We start from the raw sequence: 22,572 nt of genomic DNA, 5'->3' as shown, positions 1-22,572 counted from the left end.
GTCACTTAATGATATCCAATTAAGCTGATTTTTTTCATAGTTGTTCTACTCGACGAACTCTACAAAGTGAACGATTCCGATCATCGGAGCGAGACCGGGATGGGGCCCAAAATGGGGCGCAGCAGCATGCTGCTGTCCCCCCCCCTCCCATATTGTGGTAACACCATGTAATCAGTGACAATTATTTAAATGTGACCTGTCCGCACATTCAACTATGCAGCCATGGCGATTCTCAAAATTTCATCTCGTTCATAATTAATGGGCCCATCGCCTCATGTGCTTACCCTTTTCAACCACACAAAATCTCCGGACACAACTTTAAAATACCTCTGGACACACTTTTCGTTTGATACACATGAACTCATTTGCATCGAATGGTTACGGACACAATTATGTTCGAAGTTGCGTTCTTAATTATCATTCCTCTTTCGGCCGTGGTGAATTTGTAATAAAATGCAGATATCGAGGTTGATCTCCTAGTTTGTTTCCTATAAAAACGTAGAGGGGGCCGGGGGAGAGAGGAAAAAGGATAAATAAACAGAGCAGAGGCGCTTCTTGTGCGAATATACAATCTGCTTGGGGTTGTGTTTTTGTTTGAGAGAGAGAGAGAGAGAGAGAGAGAGAGAGAGGAAAATGGCAGCGGAGGGACAAGTGATCAGTTGTCATACCGTGGCTGCATGGAACGATCAGCTCCTCAAGGGCAACGAATCCAAGAAATTGGTACGTAAACTATCACAACACTTGTAGTATTTCAAAATAAACTCAAAATGTTTTTTGGGCATGATTTGTGCATTAAAATCCCAATGCTGATCCTAATTTCTGTTCTAATCCAGGATTTTGTTGTTCTTGTGCCTTTGATTGTGGGTCTTATTTGGCGCGGTCTTCTCTGATCGATCTGATTTGCTTTTTCAGTTCCTTCTTTTGAATTTCGATTTCGTCATTTGAGATTCCAATTTGTTTTAATTTGTTGTTTATTTGCATGTTTATCATTATATTTCCAAATAAAATGAATGAGACTTACGTTCAAGTCTCATGTCTAATATTAGGACGTCCTGTAAGTCCAGTCAATCCAAATGAACATCAACTTTTGGCTATTTTTTTCTGATAATACCGTAAAGTTCACACTTCACTATAAAACTTCTCACACTTTCACGGAATTTATTTATTTTTTGGATAGGCAACAAGATTTTATTAGAAACTCGACAAAGGGTACATCGAAGTCTTTCACGAAAAAATTGTCACACAATCAGGGCAAGACAGCCAACATAGGGGCAAAGAATTGAACAATGAAAAGCATGCAACAAAAAACTGAAACGGTAATAATTCCACAAATCAGGACCGGCCAGTAAAATTGCATATTTTAGGTCACAAGAAATTTGGGGCCTATGGCAAGATTTTTCTTTTTTTTCAGAAGTATATATGTAGTTATAGATTATGGACTTGTTGTCAACAGGGGGCCTTGAAATTTGACGTACTCGGGGTGCCAATTAATCCTATGGATCAACTCCTGACACCCCTTTAAATTTTCATTTTGTGTGCTCATTCGAGGCTTTGAACAATATCCAATCCATTCAATCCTGTTCAAACCCCAGAGACTAATAATACGTTTGCAAAAAAAAACAAAAGAGTTTGACCTAATAATGATAGACACATAAACAAGTTGCATATTGTTATGTTAATTGGACAGTTTCAATATAAGTATATTTCGTTGTACATTTTACAAAACAGAATTTAGTTTTGCAGATTTTGCGAGATGAACAATTTAGATTATGGTTGTAGGGCTGGTGTCGTCTCACAAAATGAGAGTTTAGAGGGATATAGAGAGATGTAGTAAGAGAGGAGATGATCCCTAAATCCTAATTGGGATTTGTTTTGTAATGTGTTTGCATAAGTCATATTTTTCCCACACAAATATTATTTTCAAAGCAGTATGATCCAAGAACTAAGTAGTCCAACAAACAAAAGTCTCTAAAGTTGATGGAGACAAATACATCAAAACCCCAGGTGGCGGAACCGAGAATTTGACACGGCTGTGAATTAGTTCTGATAATCAATTGTAACAAGATAATATTTAACTAGGCTTGCTCATTTGCTAATAGTCAATCTCTACTACTTTCATCTACAGTCTTTAAAAAGTCGATTGTCTTTGTTTCTGGTTTTCCATCCGTTCCTAGGTTCAACTTGAAGCAATTTGCTTTGTCCTTAGTCCTTACAAATGTGGTCGTGGTTTTTTTTTTTCCAGCTACAGTTAAAGGAAACCTACTTGTCAGTTCTCAAATTCTTGTGCAAATTGCAGGAATATTTTCAAGTTGGATTTTTGTCCATGCTAGCCCTGAAATTCTAGTATCCACTCCTTTTTAGGGCAACTATCCTCAACTAGTATAAAAGTGACTTCTAGGAAGTAGGAAAAACATGTGCTAATCGTTTTCATTTTTTCCCTAGCCGTCTATATATGAACTTAGTCACCTTTATTAAGGAGTTGAAGAAAAGATAAAACAGAGTTTGTGAATTATGAGTCAAAACTCAAAATAAATGACAGCAAATGGTGAAGGAAAGGACAGGCAAATGAAATGTTGGCCGTGACTTCCCCTTCCGCACTGATCTTTTCTGTTGGAAATTTAGCTAAGATGGTTTAACTTGATCAACTAATTCTGCATATCATCGTACTTGAGCTGGTAGTATTAGGACTGTTGAACTTGTGCATATGACTGCACAATCTTCCTGTTATCGAGGCTCTTTTATAATGTTCCTCTTCTGGATATAGAGACAATTTACTTCTGGATTGATCAATCATTTCTGCAATTTACCAGCCTCCCTTGTTAGTAAAAACGAGGTAATAGACTAATAGAGTTCTAGACATTTTTTGGATCACATAGGTTGAGAGATTTGCCAAGAAATGATAGGGAAGCTAAAGAAAACATTTAGCTTCTATGTTTCTTTGCCCTTTTATCCTTTCCTTTTGCCTCCACAATTTATAATCGAAAGAGAGCCTAGGTAAGGAATAAATGGTAGGCAAAACAAAACGATGAAGCGGCTGTTGAGTTTGCATCGAGGGAAAAACGTATTTGAAAGTTGAAACGCTCACATGGCGATGAGTAACTAACTGTACACAAAGATTGCTTGTGAGGACTAGAAGTGGAATTAATTTTATTAGCTCCTGCGGTATTTTCCCTTTTCATATATACACATAATCATCCCCCTTAATGGTGCAGATGGTTGTTGATTTCACTGCTTCATGGTGTGGACCGTGCCGTTTCATAGCACCATTCCTGGCAGAGTTGGCCAAGAGGCTCCCCACTGTTACCTTCCTCAAGGTAGATGTGGATGAGCTCAAGGTAAATAAAAATAAAAATAAAAATAAATTAATGAGATCAGAGAACAGTTTTCTGTCATGCTTCCAATATCCAATATTAACTACATTTAATTTGTTGGAAATTTTCTCTTGTGGCAGTCGGTTGCAAAGGATTGGGCTGTGGAGGCAATGCCGACTTTCGTATTCCTGAAAGAAGGGAAGCTTGTGGATAAGGTGGTGGGAGCAAAGAGAGATGAGCTGCAGCAGACCATTGCCAAGCACAACACCTAACCAAAAAAATACTAAAATAGAATAAAATAAACTAAACTCGCATTTTGGTTTGAGGAGTTTACGGCTCTTATTATATCATATGCTAGAGCTCTAATTATTTGGCCGTACGTTGTATAACTTTTATTAATATACAGACTTCTTATATATGACTCTTAATAAATAAAGAAACATTTATTAATACATGCATTTGTGGCTCTTATATCTCCTCTGGTATTTTAATTCCTCATGCTGATGGGATAATGTTATTAATTTGTTCATAGTTTGATACTGACAATGCATATACAGTTTAGCTAGCTTATTAGTACTAATGATGATGAGATGAAAAAGGTACGGATATTGAAAAAAGATTGGAACATGATAACCAACCGTGTGTCTCCTGCTGACTGGTCGATATCTAGTGAGTTCCACACATGCAGTAACTAATCAGAACTAAGGGTCATCATCCGGCAGGGCCGGGCTGGCCCAGCCCGCCAAGTTACTACCCAAATCCGTTCACGGGCTGGGCCGAGCAGGCTTTGTCTTTTTTGCGGGCCAGGCTATGTGCCTAAAATCGAAGCCCAGGCCTAGCCCATGGGCAACCCACTTGGCGGGCGGGCTTGTGGGCGGGCTGGAATTGAATTGGGCTTAGTAACTTATTGAAGCTCTGATTTCAAATTGAAGTTCTGTTTTTTTCCAGCTTATTAAGTTGTCAAACTTATCACAATACAAATGTTAACTAATTGAATAATAACACAAGGCATCTGATTTCAAATTGAAGTTCTGTTTTTTTCCAGCTTATTAAGTTGTTAAACTTATCACAATACAAATGTTAACTAATTGAATAATAACACGAGATACCGTGGGAGTATAAACACAACAAAAAAATAATTCTAGTTGAACTATCAAAAACTTCAAAGAAATGATTTTCCGCTTGACCAAAAAAAAAAAAAAGACTTTAAAGAAATCTCTTACAATTTCAGCAGCAAGCCAATCTTGTTCATAAGGTGTTTCAATTTTTGCAGCACCTTGGATTTGCAAAGTATAATAATGTAAAACTTTTTGTATATAACAGCAAGTCTTAAAAGTTCATAAGTTGAATTCCATCTAATAGGTGTATCCAAATTAATATTCTTTTTTCTAAAACCATAATGTTTTAAGCACTTCTTATAGAGTTTATACTTGTGAACAGAAGAATTAATATTGTGCACAATGTTTTTTTTATTTTTTCAACAAAAGAAGCTAGCAAACTTAAACCATCTTGTATAACCAAATTTAAAATATGAGCACAACAATGCACATGAAATACATCATATAGAACTGAACCAACAGGAACTTCAAGCAATGCTTTTAAAGATTTTTCAGCTACATCATTATTTGTGGCGCTATCTAAAGTTATTGAAAATATCTTTGTAGAAATACCCCATACAATCAATTCCTCATGAATATTTGCAATAGTAAGACCAGTGTGTGGTGTCTCAATCATTTTGAAAGATATTTATCATTTTTTTTGTTCAATCTTCATTGCTCATCTACAAAGTAGGTAGAAACATGGGATTTCGGGCTAATGCTCGGGTGGGTCACGGGCCTTCGGGCTAAATGATGACCCTAATCAGAACGGAAAATTCCAAGCCAGCCCCGCTTTTAAAGTTTTGTTTTATACGGACCTTTTTTTATATTTCCCTTCCCTATAGGCCCAGACGCGCGTGAAGAACATATATATGTATTTTGACTTATGCTGATGTGGACTTTTTTTTTTTTACTTTTTGCATTACAAAACTTTAAAATACAATATCTTTTATTATATATATCCATTTTTTGTAAAATTTATTTTTTAGAATCTACTCGACGAAATCTATCAAATAAGACCTATATTGAATATGAAATTATGTGTAGAATAAAAATAATTTTCTGGGTGTGAATTGTATATTTTGTGGGTGTGAATAGTTGTCTTAATTGTCTATTATATGGAATGTGAATTGTTGTTTAAGTGTGAATTGTGTATAACAGTAGAAGTGAATTGTTGTATTGAGGTATGAAATCGTGTACAACATGAGTTTAAGGGATGCGAATTGTCTATTATATGTGGTGTGAATTATCTATTATAGAGGATGTGAATTGTATATATTAGGTGTTGTGAATTGCGTATTATAAGCGGTGTGAATTCAACATTTTTGGCTATGGATTGTCTAATTTGGGGAGTGAATTGTATAGAGAATGATGTGTGAATTCTGCATTTGAGAAGTGTGAATTCTTAATTATGGGGTATAAAATAATTTTTTATGTGTACACAATTTTACATTCAATATTGATCTTGTTTGAAAGATCTCATCGAGTAAGTTTAAAAAAAATTCAAAATTGAATATGCAGAACAAAAGTGTACTCCCTCTGTCCTATAATATTTGTCCGGTCCGCAAAACAGAGACGTAAAAATAATATAATTTTTGTAAGAAAATTTGGAAAAAAATTCAACAATTTACTAGATCTTGACGAGTTCTTTTAACTTATGAAAAAAATTTGAATTTTTTCTTGAAAGAAATACATTATTTTATAGTCCCGGTTTTGCGGAGCGGACAAATATTATGGGACGGAGGGAGTAATTGCTTAAAGTTTTAACTATATATGAGTTATATATATTTATGTATGTTTCTGTATGGATAAGTATATGTACGTAGAAACATGTGACAATTCTAGAGAGAAAGAAAAAGTTATGATTAGAAATATCGGGGCGGTTCAAGGGACATCCAAAAAAATACCTGAAAAACACTCCAAATCTCAATATCATAGTTCCCGATCAAATTTTTATGATCCGAATTGTTCAATGTGTGCAGAATGTAATTTTAAAAGAGCCTGCGAGAAATTAGCAAAAAAATGACGGGAAAGTGATTGTTTTGAGCAGTTTTTAATTGAACCGTTCATCAAATCTGAGCTTAAAACTGCTCAGGTCAAGCCTTTTCCGGTCATTTTTTTGCTGATTTCTCGCGGGTACCCTTAAAATCACATTCTGATCACATTGAGCAGCTCGGATCATCAAAATTTGATTGGGTACTATGAGGTGTTTTTTTAAATGTAATTAGTTGTCTCCAGAACCGCCCCAAATTGGTGAGTTGATCAACACACAAATCAATTTTGAACACGTAACAATTTTCAGCCTTAATTTCGACTCAAAATAGCAATATATTTACTATTAAAAAAAAAGAAAAAGAAGAAATCTAAGATTCTTTCCCTAGAGCATATGTCGTGCTAGGAAGAGTTTCAGTGTCATGTAAGTCCCAATATTGTTAGCCAGCACACAATTTTAATTGTTGCTGCACTACAGCTGTAAAAGCATATCCAATTGGTCTTTTTTTTAATACTACAAGAAATTTGGTCTTTTAGAGACGAATGAAAATCGTCACAGATTACATGTTTTTTTCCGGATGACGAAGAATTAGTATGGTTGATGAAATCTATTTTTCGTCGCTTATAGTGCTTTTTGATGACGAAATATTTTCTCTCTAAAAATCAATAATTGGTGACAAAAAAAAAATCCTCGCTGATTGTGCTTTTTGACAACGAAAAAAGACATTTTCATATGAAAAATATCCCACTTTCTTGCTCTACTCAGTTTCAAACTCAGGTCTCTTGACTTTCGCATGCAAGCTTTGACCAACTACACCACACACCTTTGAATATATATTTAAAATATCTAATATATAACATATACGTTTAACATTAAAATATAGTTCGAACCTTTAAACAATTAAATTAGCAATTTTGATATCATAAAAGTTGTAGCCATTTGTGTTATTATTCAAATCCAATTCGAAGTATCTCAATCAGAGTTTTAAGCAAAAAGTTATGCCCTAAATACATTTGGTGACGAAACGTAACCTTCATAAATTTCGTCACCAAAAGTACTCATTTGGTGACGAAATACTTTTTTCATTGCCGAAAGCATAAAAAAAGAGAAGGAATTATTTTTCATCGCCAAAAATAACTATTTTGTCACCAAATGGTCCCCAAAATGGTGGCAAAAAAATTTATTTCCATTTCGTGACAAGAATATTTTTTTCTTCGCTAAATAGGTATTATTTGACGAAGTAATTTCATCATGGAAGTTGTCAGAAAATTGTCGAATTTATATTTCGTCACCAAATCTACTCATTTGGTGGCGAAATTAAATTTCGTTGCCACTTTTTCTCACCGAGCATACTTTTTATGTTATGTTAGATTTTATACAATTAATTTTATTTTTTTACTATTTTGTTGTTCCACTTGAACACAAGAGACTTCATTGGATAAATAACCGTTATCGCCATTTGAGGGCCCATGCTAGCTGCGGCTAAACAGGTAGAGAAAGAGAAACACAGAGTATACAGCTAGGGATATATTATGTATATATTCTTTCTTTTCTTTTTTTCCTTTTTACACTTAACTACTATTAAATTAAATACTCCCTCCGTCCCAATTTAGTTATCACTTTTTGGAGTTCGTGCCACTTTTCAATTGATTATATCTTGTAATTTATAATGTTTTAGGTGATTTTGAAAACATTGTATTATAGAACAAATCGAGATCTATCAAACAAGATCCATATTGGATATAAAATTCATTACCAATTTAAAGATATAACTAGTTTTTTTATCCGGTTAGAATAGAACTGAGACAAGTAAATTGGGACGGAGGGAGTACCTTAAAAACGTCGCATGTATTACTTTTGCATTACACCACGCCATCCCCACCCCAACCCCCCCCCCCCCCCCCCCCCCCCCCCCCCCCCCCATTCTTTCTAACGACAAAGAAAAATAAATTTATTAATCTTTGAAAATACAAATCAACTAAAAGAAATAAGGATTTAACGGCATCACATCCTTAAGCAGAACCTAGAAACAATCATGTGCCAATCCAAGACCAAAAAAGAGAAGAATCGAGATTGGCAAGCAGCCAACTAAGAAAATACCAAATGGGCCGAAGCCCAAACACCTATTGGGTTGAACAACAAATGAGCCGAAGCCCAGTACAATTAAAAGATCAAGTCCAACCCAAAACACCTAAGAGCATCCACAATAGTAATAATCAAAATCAATAACCAAAATGTGCTACGTCAGCATTTACTTATTACAATGGAGATGCTCTAAGGGAATCCACAATGCTATAATAAAAAATGGATAATCAAAAGTTGTCACATCAGCTTTTGATTTTTCATTTAAGAGATTGTTGAGGTTAGCAATATAGAAGTCCACAATGGCATAATCAAAATTTGATAACCAAAACTTACTACATCACCTTTTCAAATTACAAAAAAACTAAAAACTGTGAACATAAAAAATAGTTTTGAGACTCATAAAAACTATTTATTAGAAACAGAAAATAGTTTTTGATTTTTTTCAAAAAAAATAGTTTTTGTGTAACTACGATTTTCAAAAAAATAATTTTTACATAAGAAAAGGTTTTAAAAAAATAGTTAAAAATTTTTTTGTATAAAAATGTTTTTTAAAAACAGTTAAAAACAATTTTGTGGGAAAACAGATTTTTTTCAAGTTTTTTAATAAAATATTTTTTTTTGAAAATATTGTTGAAAAAGAAAGAGAGAGGGCGGGATGGGGGGTTAAAGGGAAGAGAGATAACTTTGTTCGTTTGCTATTTTAATTTTGTTTTAGTTTTGAAAATATTGTTGAAAAATAAACCGAATTTTTTCAAGCGGCTTTGTTCGTTTGTCATTTTAGTTTTGTTTTAATTAGTTTTATTTTTCAATCATTACCCTACTTCTTTCTCCAATCATTACCCTATTTTTCCAATTATTACTTTCACATCTCTCTCTATCTCTCTTCAATCATTACCCCTATCTTCAATCATTACTCTATTTCTCTTTTCACCAACTACCAAAACTAAACTAAACTAAACTCTCAACCAAATACAACCGTTTTTTTGTGTGATGATGGATGTATTTGATTGAGAATGTAGGGTCAGTAAATTTGGTTATTGGCAAAATATGTTAGTTTTAGTTATTCAAAACTTAAAATTTGATTATTTCTAAGGAGGTTGCTAAGTTTGATTATAGTATTGTGAGTCATATTTTATAAAATATTATTAACTTTAAAAACTTATTACTTTTGATTATGCCATTGTAGATGTCTCTAACACAATTTTTAAGTTCTACTTTTAATACATTCTATCGTATAACAAATACTAGTAGTATCTTCTAAAGAGTCAAATAATGGAGATGCTCTATGCCCCCTTGCTTTAGGCAGCAAAAAGTAGTTTGTTTTATAACTTCCATTGCACCGCTGCTAATCTATAAAAGGTAAAAAAACTCTGATGATAAAACTAAAGCTACTTGGTTTGGGGCTGTTGCTTTCGGATCCAGGGACCCTGCCGAGCGGCACCCCTGCCGAGCGGGTGCTGAGCGGTCAATCCGGTGGTTCATCCCGGAATCAACGGCCCAGATTGAAACATCTTTTTCCTTTTTCTTTTTTTTTTAAATCCATTCGATATCTTTGCATCCGGACCATCCAAAACACTTTTGAAAGGCCGAGATGCGCTCGGCACCCCTGCCAAGCACCTCTGCTTGGCAGGGTCTCCTTGTCCGTTGCTTTTAACTATGGGTGTACATGGTCCAGATTGGTCCGGTTTTTTAGAAAATCAGTAACTGGACCATTTTCAACGGTTCTAGAAATTTGGGAACCAAAACCTAATCAATATATGCGTGGAACCTAACCAGAACCAAACCGCAAAACCGGTCCGATTTTGGTTCGGTTCCGGTTCTATCCAATTAGCATCCAAACATTTATTCACAAAATATAAACTCATAAAATTAAAAATTTAAAGCATAAAATAATAATAGACATTTTATTAAGAATCAAAACCCAATATGGTTCAAAAAATACTTGACACTTGACCGAAAAACATTGACGAAAACTACCAATAAAGTAGCCAAAACCACTTATGAAATAATTAAATTCAGCGACAGAAAAACATTAATGACCCATTATATTTAGGACTAAAATTAAACCTATATCATAAACTATAAAAAGGACTAAAATTAAACCTATATCATAAACTACAAAATATAGCAGAACGTCTTGAAGTAAAGAACATCAGCTCCAATGCATGCCCAAAACATCACTTAAATCAGCAGCACTAACTTCTTCCATATTCAAAAGGTAGACCAATCTCTACACATATTTATTTGTATTTAATTATATATATTAGTTCTAAACGGTCCGGTCTGATTCTAACCACGATTATTTAATGGAGAACCAGTAACTGAACCAAAATTAACGGTTTTTATTTTTTTGAAACCATAACCTGACCGCAAAACTGCAGAACCGAACCAAATAGGACGGTTCGGTCCGGATCGGACCGATTTTACGGTTTGGACGGTTTTCTTGAACACCCCTAGCTTTAACAAGGAAGGGGGAGACCGGAGGAAGTGGAACCCCACATTTTCAGCTAATCCATGCTGTTTGCTCTCCAGCCGTGCTATGTACACCCCTCCATCTTCACCTCCGCAAAAATACAGAAAAATACCCATAAATTTTAAAATATTTTATTATGGAACCTTATAAAAAAATCAACTCAATCGCATATCAATAGGTATGTTTTCTAAATTCGTAGGAGAAATTGATGCCTACATGCAAACCTGTAGGTTTATCATTTTGTTTGTTTGTTCCTTTCATTGAACGACTCCATGCATTCCAAGGGTGGAACCAGGAATTGATTCTCCCCTAGACTAACTCAAAAAAAAATTCAGTTGGCAAAACAATATATATATATACATACAGGCGACCTGAAAAAATGCTCTCGTAAAAACCCTTGGACATCAACAAATTTAAAAATAAATCTCAAAAAACGTTCTAGATTTTTTTTGTCTTTCTATTATACTCCAATTTAAACTTAAAAGAGTAAGATTGTAAGAACCAACATTTTAAAATTTAAGGATATTAGCCAGTGTTCTACATCAACTAAATCAATAAAAATCTAAGCACGCCGGCCACTGTTCTGCATTTAACAATATAAGAGCAAATCTGAGAGAATAATTTTATTCACCCTCCTTTAAAAAGGGTGAACTTTACCCTCCCTGTGATTGGTAGAAATTGTGTGGGTTCTACCACAAACTAACCCTATTATTACCAATAAGTGTATTGAATCCATGTACCCTACAAAATTTTTACAGGGAGGGTAATGTTCACCATCTTTAAAGGAGGATGAACAAAATTATTATCCAGATCTAAACACACCAACCAAAAAAGTGGTTGGTGGGGGGGCTTGGGCTAAAAGAAAAAATAGATTGGACTAAAATTATCTGAGCTAATTTTAAAAAGTGGTTCCACCCTTGGTGCATTCAAAGGCTTAGATAAGGCTGTAAATGAAGTCATTCGTGAACTGTTCGAGACTCTATTCAGTAAAAGGCTCGTTCAAGTTTGATTCATTTGCTAAATGAAGTGAACTTAAACCTCAATTTTAGACTCGTTTCATAAATAAGCCGAACATGAATATAGAAGTATTTGGCTCAATTAGGCACGGGAACCTGAAAATTTTATATATATAGATAATGAAAATTTTTAGAACTTGCACAAGTATAAAAGTTTACAATTACTAAAAACTTTCTTATGTATCTGTTTTTATCGTTTTATATATTCAGTCGGGTTCCGGTGAGGGATCCCGCATTTTTTTAAAATGCGGGACTCCCCTTCCCGATTGAATTTCGATGATCCGAGCCGCTCAAAGTGATCAGAATGTGATTTTAAGGGTCCCCACGAGAAATCAGCAAAAAAAAAATGACTGGGAAGGGCTTCATCCGAGCAGTTTTCATTGAACGGTTCAAAAAAAACTGCTCGGATAAAGCCCTTCCCGGTCATTTTTTTCGCTGATTTCTGGTGGCGACCCTTAAAATCACGTTCTGCACACATTGAACGGTTCGGATTTTCAAAATTTGATCGGAAAATGAAAGTCCCGCATTTTAACAAAGTGAGGGATCCCTCACTTGATAATTTGGGTTTCTATATATATATATATATATATGAACATATTTATGTGCATACTAAAAAAATTATTATTTATAATTTTAGACATGTATGAGAGCATAAATATATTCCCTCCATTACAAATTACTTGCTCCTTTTGGAGAACGCACGGAAAAAAACATGTTTATGAGAATTGTTATAAAAAAAATTTACACCAATTTATTCTTCTCAATTAGATCTATAAATTTGCGTAAAAAAAATTCATGCTTATATATTAAATTTTTGTGTGCAAAATGGACTGTTTCCCAAAAAAGGCAAGCAATTAGGGATGGAGGGAGTATGAATTATTAATTCGTTAGGCTCATGAATAAGCTCGTGTTGAACTCAAACCTAGGCAAGCTCAGCTCGACTCATCAAATTTTCAATAAATTCGGTTCGAGTTCAAGTTCGCTAAAAAACTTAACAAACAAATCTTAACATTCTAATATTCAGCTCGTATTCAGTTCAATTCAACTCGTTTACCGTCCTAGCCTCAGATCTGCACCGGAAGGGTCACATATTTCTACGAGATTAGAACTCTGGAATCACTGATAAGATGATGCCAGCTGCCTTCAGGTGATTGAAAATAATTTGTTGGTAGATTTGGCATGTAGTAAGTCCATGGGAAGTGATTTTGTGAAAATCAATTACCGGAGTTTATTTATTGTTTTCCTCTTTTTTCCGGTCAAACGGAAATTTTATTTATTGTTTTCCGTCTAAGAATTGCACCACAATGAAATTCGCAAAAGCTTTTTTCTAATTGGGTCATGCCCTTACTTCGCATTACAATCGATAAACAAGTTTGATGGTTCTTATTTACCAAAAACCACAAAAAAAAAAAAAAAAAAAAACCCAAAGGAATTTCGTGGTTAGCCTTTTAATCGGGTATGCGTTCCTGGGTTCAAACTCGGGCAGGACAGGTTAGCCTTTTAGTCGCATAATCCTTCAAAATGGCATACGCCCGTGCTCTCAATCCTTGCCTTGCACTTGTTCTCTCAATCCTTCCGCTCACAAATTGTAGTTTTTGGAGATTTTTGAGAGACGCTTTCGCGCTCCCACACCCGCTTTATGTGACTTAGGTTAGACTTCTATAGCGCCGAGACAATATAGGATCCCTGTAGGTGGAAGGAAAGCAATTCACAAACACTCTAATTGAAGTTGAAGACAGTTACTAGCAATTAACTTCCAAACCTAACTCGACTTCATACAGCTTGCTCAATAAAGGCGTTTGGAACCACAATTGTGAAACGGATAGGATTGCTTTTCTGTAATACAAACAGGAACTCGAAAGACAGCGAGCTGCAAATAAGAAACTACCAAGTCATGCTAGGATCCACTCCCAACATGAACCAAGTTAGGGTTTGCTATCCCCCCAAATTTGACAAACAAACAAACTAATAAACCACAGATTGTATCGCCAAATAGAAACCACTTCTTCAACCGGTAGCCCATTTCCGGTTAAAAGGCCGGGGATCAGGCTTGAAATCCTTCACGGGGGCCCAGAACGGCAAAGCCCCTCTTTTTCATGTGGTCGGGGAAAAGCCCGACTCTACAAACTAATTTGATATCACTACGAAACAGAGGCCCATTTAGCCCCCTTAACTTAAAAGACTACCTACCTCTAGCACACATACACAGCCTGGGCATTCATCAACATTAACTAATAAACCTTTCACTGTACCTTTCCCTTTATTCATTCTTTCTTGCTTCTTTTGCTGATACGTATAGTCAATTTACTAGCTCCAAATTTTTGAAGTGCCCGTATCAATCTTTACCTAACCCCTTGAATTGGGTTGAATGGTTGTAGAAGTTGTTGGGGAACAAACCGCTTCGACCGTTAACCGCTTTAACACATTTGGACATGGGTCTTGCCCAAAATTGCTGTTTGATATGGCCACTGAGCATCTCTGCTGCCCTATGCATTTCTGTAATATAATACAAGTGGATAATATGATAAAAACCCAACCAATAAACTTAAGGTAAATTGTACTATTAATGTCCATAAGACACGTAATCACAGTGATTACCTTCTCTAGGGTGGAATATGAGGCAGGAGCATGGCAAGTTCCTTGCTGGAAAGTCCCACAAGTGCCCAAAGGAGTTCCAAAGCTTGCAAATTTGATGGAAGAAATGGACTGGCCTGGACCACATCGCAAGTGCACTTTTGGTTTGTGAAATTCTTGAGTTTTTCCATAGCTTTCAATTTGCCAATTCTTTATCATAGGGTGATATTCCGCGACATCGGCACAAACACTGGTTACCGATCTCTTCGCCAGAGAAATTCTTGTGGGGTCCCCTCCAAGTTCCTCAAAAAGTACCAAAAGATTCTGTGTTGGCTTTAACCATGACCGGGGCACATGATACCTGAAAACTTAATTTTGTTTGTTATTCTAGTACCTAACATTAATGGCCATAGTGATTCCATGATACAATATGAGGTTAGGCTGTATTTGCAAATCAGAGTGGAATTTTAGATTATGACAACCCGAAAGCTGTAGCAATAGTGTCGACCATAGCTTCTGCTCATAAGCGATGAAGTATAAACAGCTGCTATAGCTCTGCTTAAAAGCTCATTCTGAAACACTCAATATTTGATGCCTATAGATTTTGTTCCGAATTGTTATCCAAGGGTTTACCAGCGTTGAGTTGGCTGACCACAGCCAAGCTGACATTTTGGAGGTCGAAACGTCCCCGAATAGCTGCACCCATTGCAATTACCAGTAGCATATGCTGTCCAATATCTTCCGATACTCTGACCATTTATCCATACTTGACCTTTCCCCATACTCCCCATGTCCAAAGCTAGTGGCTCATCTCCATCAGGAGCATTGAAATAAGCCTGTAGATTCTTAAAATTGTTAGTGCCCATAATTCATTTCGGAGTGAGGTTTACATTGGAGCGCAAGTATCATTACCCTATACAACATCAACTTCAACTAACTTGGAAGTTATAACTACCGATATGCTATCATACCTTGTGCCAAGTTAATGGCTGCTGTTTTTGTGCGATCAAAGAGCCTTGCATCCAGTCAACAGAAGATATACCAGAAGGAGAAACAAGATTCATGGCCTCTCCTTTCAGCCCAACCTGTTTGAAGGAGTATAAATGATATAAAATTTCTTTCAATGACCAGGACGCCAATGAAATATAGGGAGGTGAGAATTGAAAACCTGGTAAGTCCATTTGGACCACGACAAGTCCCATTTCCCCTGGTCAAGACCATGGAGTGCAACTGGACCTAAGACTCCTGTGCTCCATGTCTCATAATGTCCTCCAACATTCTTCAACACCAAATGAAAATACTAGGTCAGAAAATAACTTATCTAACAAAATGATAAGGTTTCTATTATGCATTGGCTACTTGAATCACGAGTTCAATGGCCAAAATCTCAAACAATGAATTCCTTCAAGATATTTATAATTGGTAGACTGATTACAAAAGTAGTATTTACTGAAGATCACCAAATCAAATTAATTTTTGTGATGGACGGCTATGACCTAGGATCCATAGACTTGCATCATTTAGTCAATGCAGTAGAGTTGCCTACAAAAAAAAAGTATTAGGATCATTGCGTGTTGAGCGCATACAAGGGTCATCAACCCTTCCTCTCATCTCCCTAGATGGGTTACCAAGTGCAACACCAAAGCTAATGTTCAAATGAATACAGTGAAATGGTGGATGCAGATAGAAGTACTTCATTTTGGATGGACACATACATTGATTGTTACAGAAGTAAACATACATTGATTGTTACAGAAGTAAAGAACCAATTTAGATCAAAACGCATTTATTCCACTGCTACCCATGTAACCAGAGATAATTAGGCTATGGAAGCATCGCAATAATGAGAGGTTAGGAGAGAGTACTAACTGGCAATCCAACAGCTACACTGAGGAGTGCGATCCTGTTTGTTCCAGCACGCAAGTTCACCTTTTCTGTAAATGTAAATCTCCTATTCTCCCTTGTTCCAAATGCATACCCTACAAGATGTGAAATTCATTTCACTAACCAGCTAGAAGGGGCAGGCAAACTATTAGAAAGTATACTTTTCTATTTAATTTACTTTTTTTTAATGACCAAAACTGGACATTCTCTATTACTTTACTTTTTTAAATCAAAACTAGACACCTGTAAAAGAAGTTGTTTGAAAATGTACCTGAAAGTTGTCCATTTATGAACACATGCAAAGCATGACCTGTTGACTGCACTATGAGAGTAGGCAGTTCACCACCGCGCAAGAAGGCTTCTGACGAACCAATGTCAACACTGCCAACAAAACATAGTTGGAGATTATAAAAAACACTGCATGTAGTAGTCATATCATCAAAATATAGTGTGGGATCCTATATCATTCATTTCAAGGCAGGTCACAGCCAATATCCCCAGTCCAACTGCACACCATATGAACTTTGAATCAGGTCAACAAATCAAATCATGCTATATCACATTCATCTATAGGGGTATTCTTACAACCATGTCTGGGTAATCTTCAGTAATTGCTTATTATAGAAGCAAATGCAAGAATAAACACCACCCATTCTAGAGGGAAAAAATTGTGGGCGACAAATGAAAATGTTAAGCAATCGGATTTGAACCACTGATGGAAATTTACTTTCTATAAATGGAAATGTTGGAGAGATGAAGAACTCAACAAAACCTAAGCAGGAAGAATCATTAAATCAGGATGTTTGTCTCACCTGGTTATGTACCAAAGATAATCACTAGTATCCCTGGTGACATTTATCTGCTCCATGAGACCAAGAGTAGTGAATGATAAGCTGTCATCCAGGGAAGATGTATCTTCATTAAAAGTCTCCCACGAGAACATCTCAGCATTGCTTGGCAGCATTTCCATCTGTGATGTTTGAACTCCGACCTGTAATGGCAGTAAGAATTAATAATCATCTCAGGCAATCTATATGCATTGTATGGTAAGAATTAATAACAACAAAATAATCTAATTTGTGAAGAGTAACATACTTTGGCAGTGTTGAAAACAACGTTCCTGCAATCAGGAAGGATGCTGATGGACCAAGGAGGCAAATTATAGTGCATGTTATTGAACATCACTCTCACAGAAGACTTGGTATCGTAGTTAGAGAGAAAAGCTGCACAATCTCCTGCTTCTGAAGAATATACATGAGCCTGGAAAAATGCCAGACATTCAGCGTAAAAGTTACACGTGTTAAAATGCCGAAGCAAAGGAGACTCCAATACCTGTTGAAAACTTCCTAGAGAGGTGACAATGGGATCTGATGAAACTAAAGCTCGTTCGGAAAGCTTAATTGCCCTGTGGAGTTCCTTTAAATGACCATATTTTGGTTGCCTTATCAAACCTATCAAGTTAATGCAGTGAAGCAGTTAGCTGTATCCAAAATTGAGAATGAATGCAATATTGAGGTACACCAAATATCATGAAGAATTAGCACTTAATCGGATTTCATTTCCTTTGCTGTTCTTAAGACCAAAGAATGTTCACATGCAAAAGAAACTACAGCCTCCAGTTACACAATGACTTGAACACGTGGACAATGTGAATGCTTGTGAAGCTCATTGGACTTTTTAAGATCAATACTCTTTCTATATATACATATACCAAAGATTTTGATCTTACCGTATTCATCAAGTGGAGCATCATAGTCATAGCTGGTCGTTATGAAAGGGCCACCAGCAGAGCGTCCGAAATTGGTCCCTCCATGGTACTGTTCAGTGTTCAAACAATGAACAAGATGGATTTAGTTCTAGGAAAATTAACATAACTTGACAAAGTAGAATTCTTAACACCGTCAACAATTTGACAGGAAAACCAACCATGTAGTAATTAAAAAATGATCCTCCCTTTTGTACGAATCGAGCAACTGCAAATGCCAAATCTTGAACTGGCCTCTCGTGACTTGGGCCGCCAAACTCCGTAAACCTTCACAATTGTGAGTTGAAAACAAAGTAAAATGCCATTACATCTTACAGAAATTTGAGCCAACCAAACCAAAAAAGTAACTATTACCATCCACTCCAAGCCTCCGTCCATATTGTAGGTTTGTAAGGTTTATTTGGAGAAAAGGTATCACAGTAGAAGCCATTGCATGTGTTTATCTGCCAGCAATACCAGCCAAAATTACTTAAAGATGATTTCATCTCACAAGGATATTATGGTGAACAAAGTACACATTATTTTTTATTTCACATCACCAAAACAAGGTTATGTTAAACCCAAAAAAAAAAAATTATAATCTTCCTTCTTCACTTGTTTGGTTCTTAGTTCTCCTCTCCCACTAGCAAGGGAAAGCAAGTGAACTCAATTTCCACACCCTTTTGAAATTCTCCTTTCATTCTCTTCCTTCTTTCCTTTATTGTAAAAGGAAACAAGGAGAAGTTTTTTGCCTTCTTACACTCTTTTCGTTTTCTTACCAAAATCAAAGACAGAAAAATGATCTACTTCCCCTACAAATTTTCTCCCACTTTCTTTCCCTTCCTTTCTCTTCTACCATGTGTACCAAACATAGCAAAACCTATGTATTCGTGCATAAGGGAACAGAAAAGAAGAGAAAAGCAAAGAAAGTAAGAGAGGAACTCTAAGAAAAATATCTATTTTCTCGATTTGGTTTTGCTGAAAAAAAGAAAAAGAAAGGGAAGCAGAATGAAAAAAACTTCCCCCCGTTTGGTTTCGGAGAAAAGTGGAAAGGACAATATTAGCATAACAAAGAAAGTGAGGAATTAAAAAGAAATGAAAATGAGAAGGAACGTCAATTCTCACTTGTTTTTTTCATGAATTTTCTTCTTTTCCCTCCCGAAAAAGGAACCATACAAGAAAGGAGGAAAATTATTATTCTCTTCCTTTCTCTAATTCTCTTCATTTCCAAGAGTTAAATTATACTCTTGTTTGTTCTTGAACCTCACAAAACACGTGAGTAATTAGTTGCACATGCAGGCGCGGTATAAAAGTACTAAAAACCCTTTTCTAATACTCCTGTTTTGCTAGAGTTCAAATGAAAAGTTTAATCCAGTATGCTGCTGCTGAGTACCCCTAACTGAAAGTGGCAGAACTCAAAGCAGCAAATATAACAAACTAAAATGCAAAAGAACTGAAAGAAGATTTGACCCAAATCAAACTAAATCTTGCATTTAAAAGAAGTAGTTATGGACTGCTCACCACAGGATCTGGGGCATCTTCTTCTTTGCACATCACCCACGGGACCCCGGTTCCCAAACCGACCGCCATATTTGCGGCCCAGTTCACGTATTCATGGCCTGCAGCTCCAAGTGCCTTAGCTTGAGGCCCATACTCATTCTCAATCTTTAAAAAAAAAAACACACACACACACACATCCATCATCATCATCGTTGACTAAGTTATTTCAAGTGGACAAACTATCAAACTTCAAATTGTTTAAGCAAAAAACAAGACATGTCAAATGCCCAAATGGGACAAAGCATCTATACCTGTGAGAGAATGATGGGGCCACCCTGGGACTCAAACAGATTTTCACTCTTCATCAAGTTGACAATTTTCTCAGTGAACCCCTGCATAGCCATCTGCAGCACCATATGCAATAACAGTATAAAACCTAGTTTATTTCTGTTTTTTCACCAAGTATTTTTTACAAATGCCAATCAGTTTGTTTATAGTGTACAAAATTAATGGGTGAAATGGAGGGAGTTGAGACCTTGAAAGGCTCATTGTCTGTCCTGAAGCTTATGCCTGGAACATACTTTAGCCAAACAGGAAATCCACTGCACAGCAACACAAAAAGAAAGGAAAATTAAAACCTAACCTTACCCAGATCAAACCTGAAAGACAAGATCCCTCAATTTGAAAAGGGCAATATCTGTAAGAATGTGACTATAACACAGTGAAACAACCAAATAATATTTTATTCACACGCAAAACTATTTGCATTTTCTGCTGCATATAGATAGATAGATAGATATATATATATATATATATATATATATAGAGAGAGAGAGAGAGAGAGAGAGAGAGAGAGAGAGAGAGATCTAGTGGGAAAACAGACGAGGTAGTTACCCAAAGTTCCATTCTGCACAAACATAAGGCCCAATGCGAAGATGAGCGTAGAGACCTGCTTGCTGGATGGTCTTAATGAACCTAACTAGGTCATATCTCCCTTCAAAATTATACTAGAAACCCACAACAGAAAAACAGAAGAAAAGCAAATACATTAACAGAAAACCCAGAAAAAGAACAAAGTGAAAAGAGCAGAACCTAACAAGTGCAATTCGTGAGAGAGTAAAGTACATTGCCAGGAGAAGGCTCGTGGACATTCCAGAAAACATATGTCTCAATTACATCCAGACCTCCTTCTTTACCCTTGCGTATGAGATCTTCCCACATCTAAAAGGATTTCAATTTCATCACACACGAAAAAAGGGGACAGAAAATAAGAAAAATGGAAAAAGAAAGAAAAAACATGTGAGAAAAATCAGAGAGTAAATTGGGAAATAAATGGAATGGGAATGGTTAAGAGTACATCAGGAGTGCTCCTGGGGTAATGCATGGAGCCAGAGAAGAGGATTCTTCTCTGTCCATTGATGACAATGGCCTTCCTGTCGTAGGTGACGCTACACTGGATGAGCTCAAACCCCAGAACAAATGCAAAGCAGAGAGCAAGAACCCACTTGGTGGCTGATCTGGTTTCCATGATTCTGCCTCAAAATTCACTCTCCCTTTCTGGGTTTGGAGGGAAATTTGGAGAAAGAATAACAGAGAGAGAAAGGGGTTTTGGGAAGTGGTCTAAATGGAGTGAGAAGGCAGAGGAGAAAGGTCCATTCCCACCTCCTCTCTCTCTCTCTCTCTCTCTCTCTCTCTCTCGCTAGTCTTGCTGAGGTCTTGAGAACAATACTAGGACTAGAAGCAGCGGTACTCGTATGTGGTTATATACAGCTATCAATCACATATGCCGATAAAGCAGCCATCACTGCGTGACTGTGAGCTCAAAACCAAAAAAAGGAGGACGTAATTATTAAAAGGAAGTACGGAGTGGAGTAGTAGTTTTTTGTCTATGAATAAAATACGTATTTGGTTGAGTGGCAAATCAAATACAAAAATGCTATAGGCACATCATCCCCAACCACACTTCAATCACACCCTCTCATATGCAGGCAGGTTTCGTTTCACATACAGGCGCGTTTCGTTGAAACGGAACCCACTTGTATGTGAAAGGGTGTGATTGAGGTGTGGTTAGGGATAATGTACTAAAGAACAGAAGAATGTGGACTTTTTTAATCCAGGAAACCTTTTTTAGAGGTTTCTTAAGGGAGGGATATTAATGTTGGAGAGTGATTCGCACGCGGCTCACGTAATGCAATATTTTCCGGGTCATTATCGTCACACAAGTGGATCTGGTGGTGGATGTGGATCCATCCTATCCTACTAGGCTACTAGTATAATCTTTGCTTTGGGTTAGATCCTATTCACCCCCCCGGTTTTCCAACACTCGAGATTATAGGAATAGTGTGTCGAAATTGTTGAAAAATGTATGCATTATAATTTGTGAAAATTTATATGCATCTCTATTAATTATTTTGATGATTAATTCAATGATATTTTTATTCGGCAAATACAAAATTATCGAAAAGTCGATTCCCGAATTAAATATTTTCGTGACCTTGAAATATAGCATAAAGTCTCTTGGATTCATGATTTATATTTACAAAGACTTTATTGAGCTCAATACATGCTTTAACGGATTTATTTAGATGAAATTGTGAGCCACAGGTTGACGAACCGGCTGACAAGCCGGCTGTCTGAACAGAAAGCTGTGACAACCGGAAACCATCGGACGACCACCCGGATGACCACTAGTTCCAACGGCTAGTTCTAACGGCTAGTTCTAACGGCTAGTTCCAACGGCTAGTTCTAACGGCTAGTTCTAACGGCTAGTTCCAACGGCTAGTTTCAACGGCTAGTTCCAACGGCTAGTTTCCAACGGCTGTTTCCAACGGCTAGTTCCAACGGCTAGGAAGCATATGGATGGCTATATAAGGCATCAAGAACTCATTAATGAGT

General features: G+C 36.4%; 2 protein-coding genes across 3 annotated transcripts; one reads left to right on the top strand and one right to left on the bottom strand.

The window, feature by feature from the left end:
• Positions 1 to 483: 483 nt before the first annotated feature.
• Positions 484 to 3,763, top strand: LOC131336161 (thioredoxin H-type). Its single transcript, XM_058371888.1, has 3 exons — positions 484 to 720; positions 3,213 to 3,335; positions 3,452 to 3,763. Exons 1-3 carry the CDS (start codon positions 634 to 636, stop codon positions 3,581 to 3,583), a joined length of 342 nt encoding a protein of 113 aa, XP_058227871.1. The 5' UTR covers positions 484 to 633; the 3' UTR covers positions 3,584 to 3,763.
• A 10,010-nt stretch (positions 3,764 to 13,773) lies between these two features.
• On the bottom strand, positions 13,774 to 21,486 carry LOC131336160 (beta-galactosidase 3). Of its 2 annotated transcripts, XM_058371887.1 has the most exons (19): positions 21,035 to 21,486; positions 20,803 to 20,898; positions 20,572 to 20,684; positions 20,213 to 20,279; positions 19,989 to 20,081; positions 19,699 to 19,842; positions 18,553 to 18,641; positions 18,360 to 18,465; positions 18,163 to 18,250; positions 17,766 to 17,884; positions 17,529 to 17,693; positions 17,246 to 17,424; positions 16,705 to 16,814; positions 16,419 to 16,528; positions 15,718 to 15,828; positions 15,521 to 15,634; positions 15,183 to 15,385; positions 14,574 to 14,910; positions 13,774 to 14,471 (listed from the first exon to the last, which is right to left on the bottom strand). In XM_058371887.1, the coding sequence occupies exons 1-19, from the start codon at positions 21,203 to 21,205 to the stop codon at positions 14,322 to 14,324; spliced, it is 2,565 nt and encodes an 854-aa protein (XP_058227870.1). In that variant the 5' UTR covers positions 21,206 to 21,486; the 3' UTR covers positions 13,774 to 14,321. The 2 variants fall into 2 exon arrangements, with proteins under 2 accessions (XP_058227870.1, XP_058227869.1); XM_058371886.1 differs by having other exon boundaries at positions 13,774 to 14,910; positions 21,035 to 21,468.
• Positions 21,487 to 22,572: the final 1,086 nt, after the last annotated feature.

The sequence above is a fragment of the Rhododendron vialii genome, chromosome 8a (assembly GCF_030253575.1).
Source record: "Rhododendron vialii isolate Sample 1 chromosome 8a, ASM3025357v1".
Classification (NCBI taxonomy): Eukaryota; Viridiplantae; Streptophyta; class Magnoliopsida; order Ericales; family Ericaceae; genus Rhododendron; species Rhododendron vialii.
This window is presented reverse-complemented; position numbering and strand designations above follow the sequence as displayed.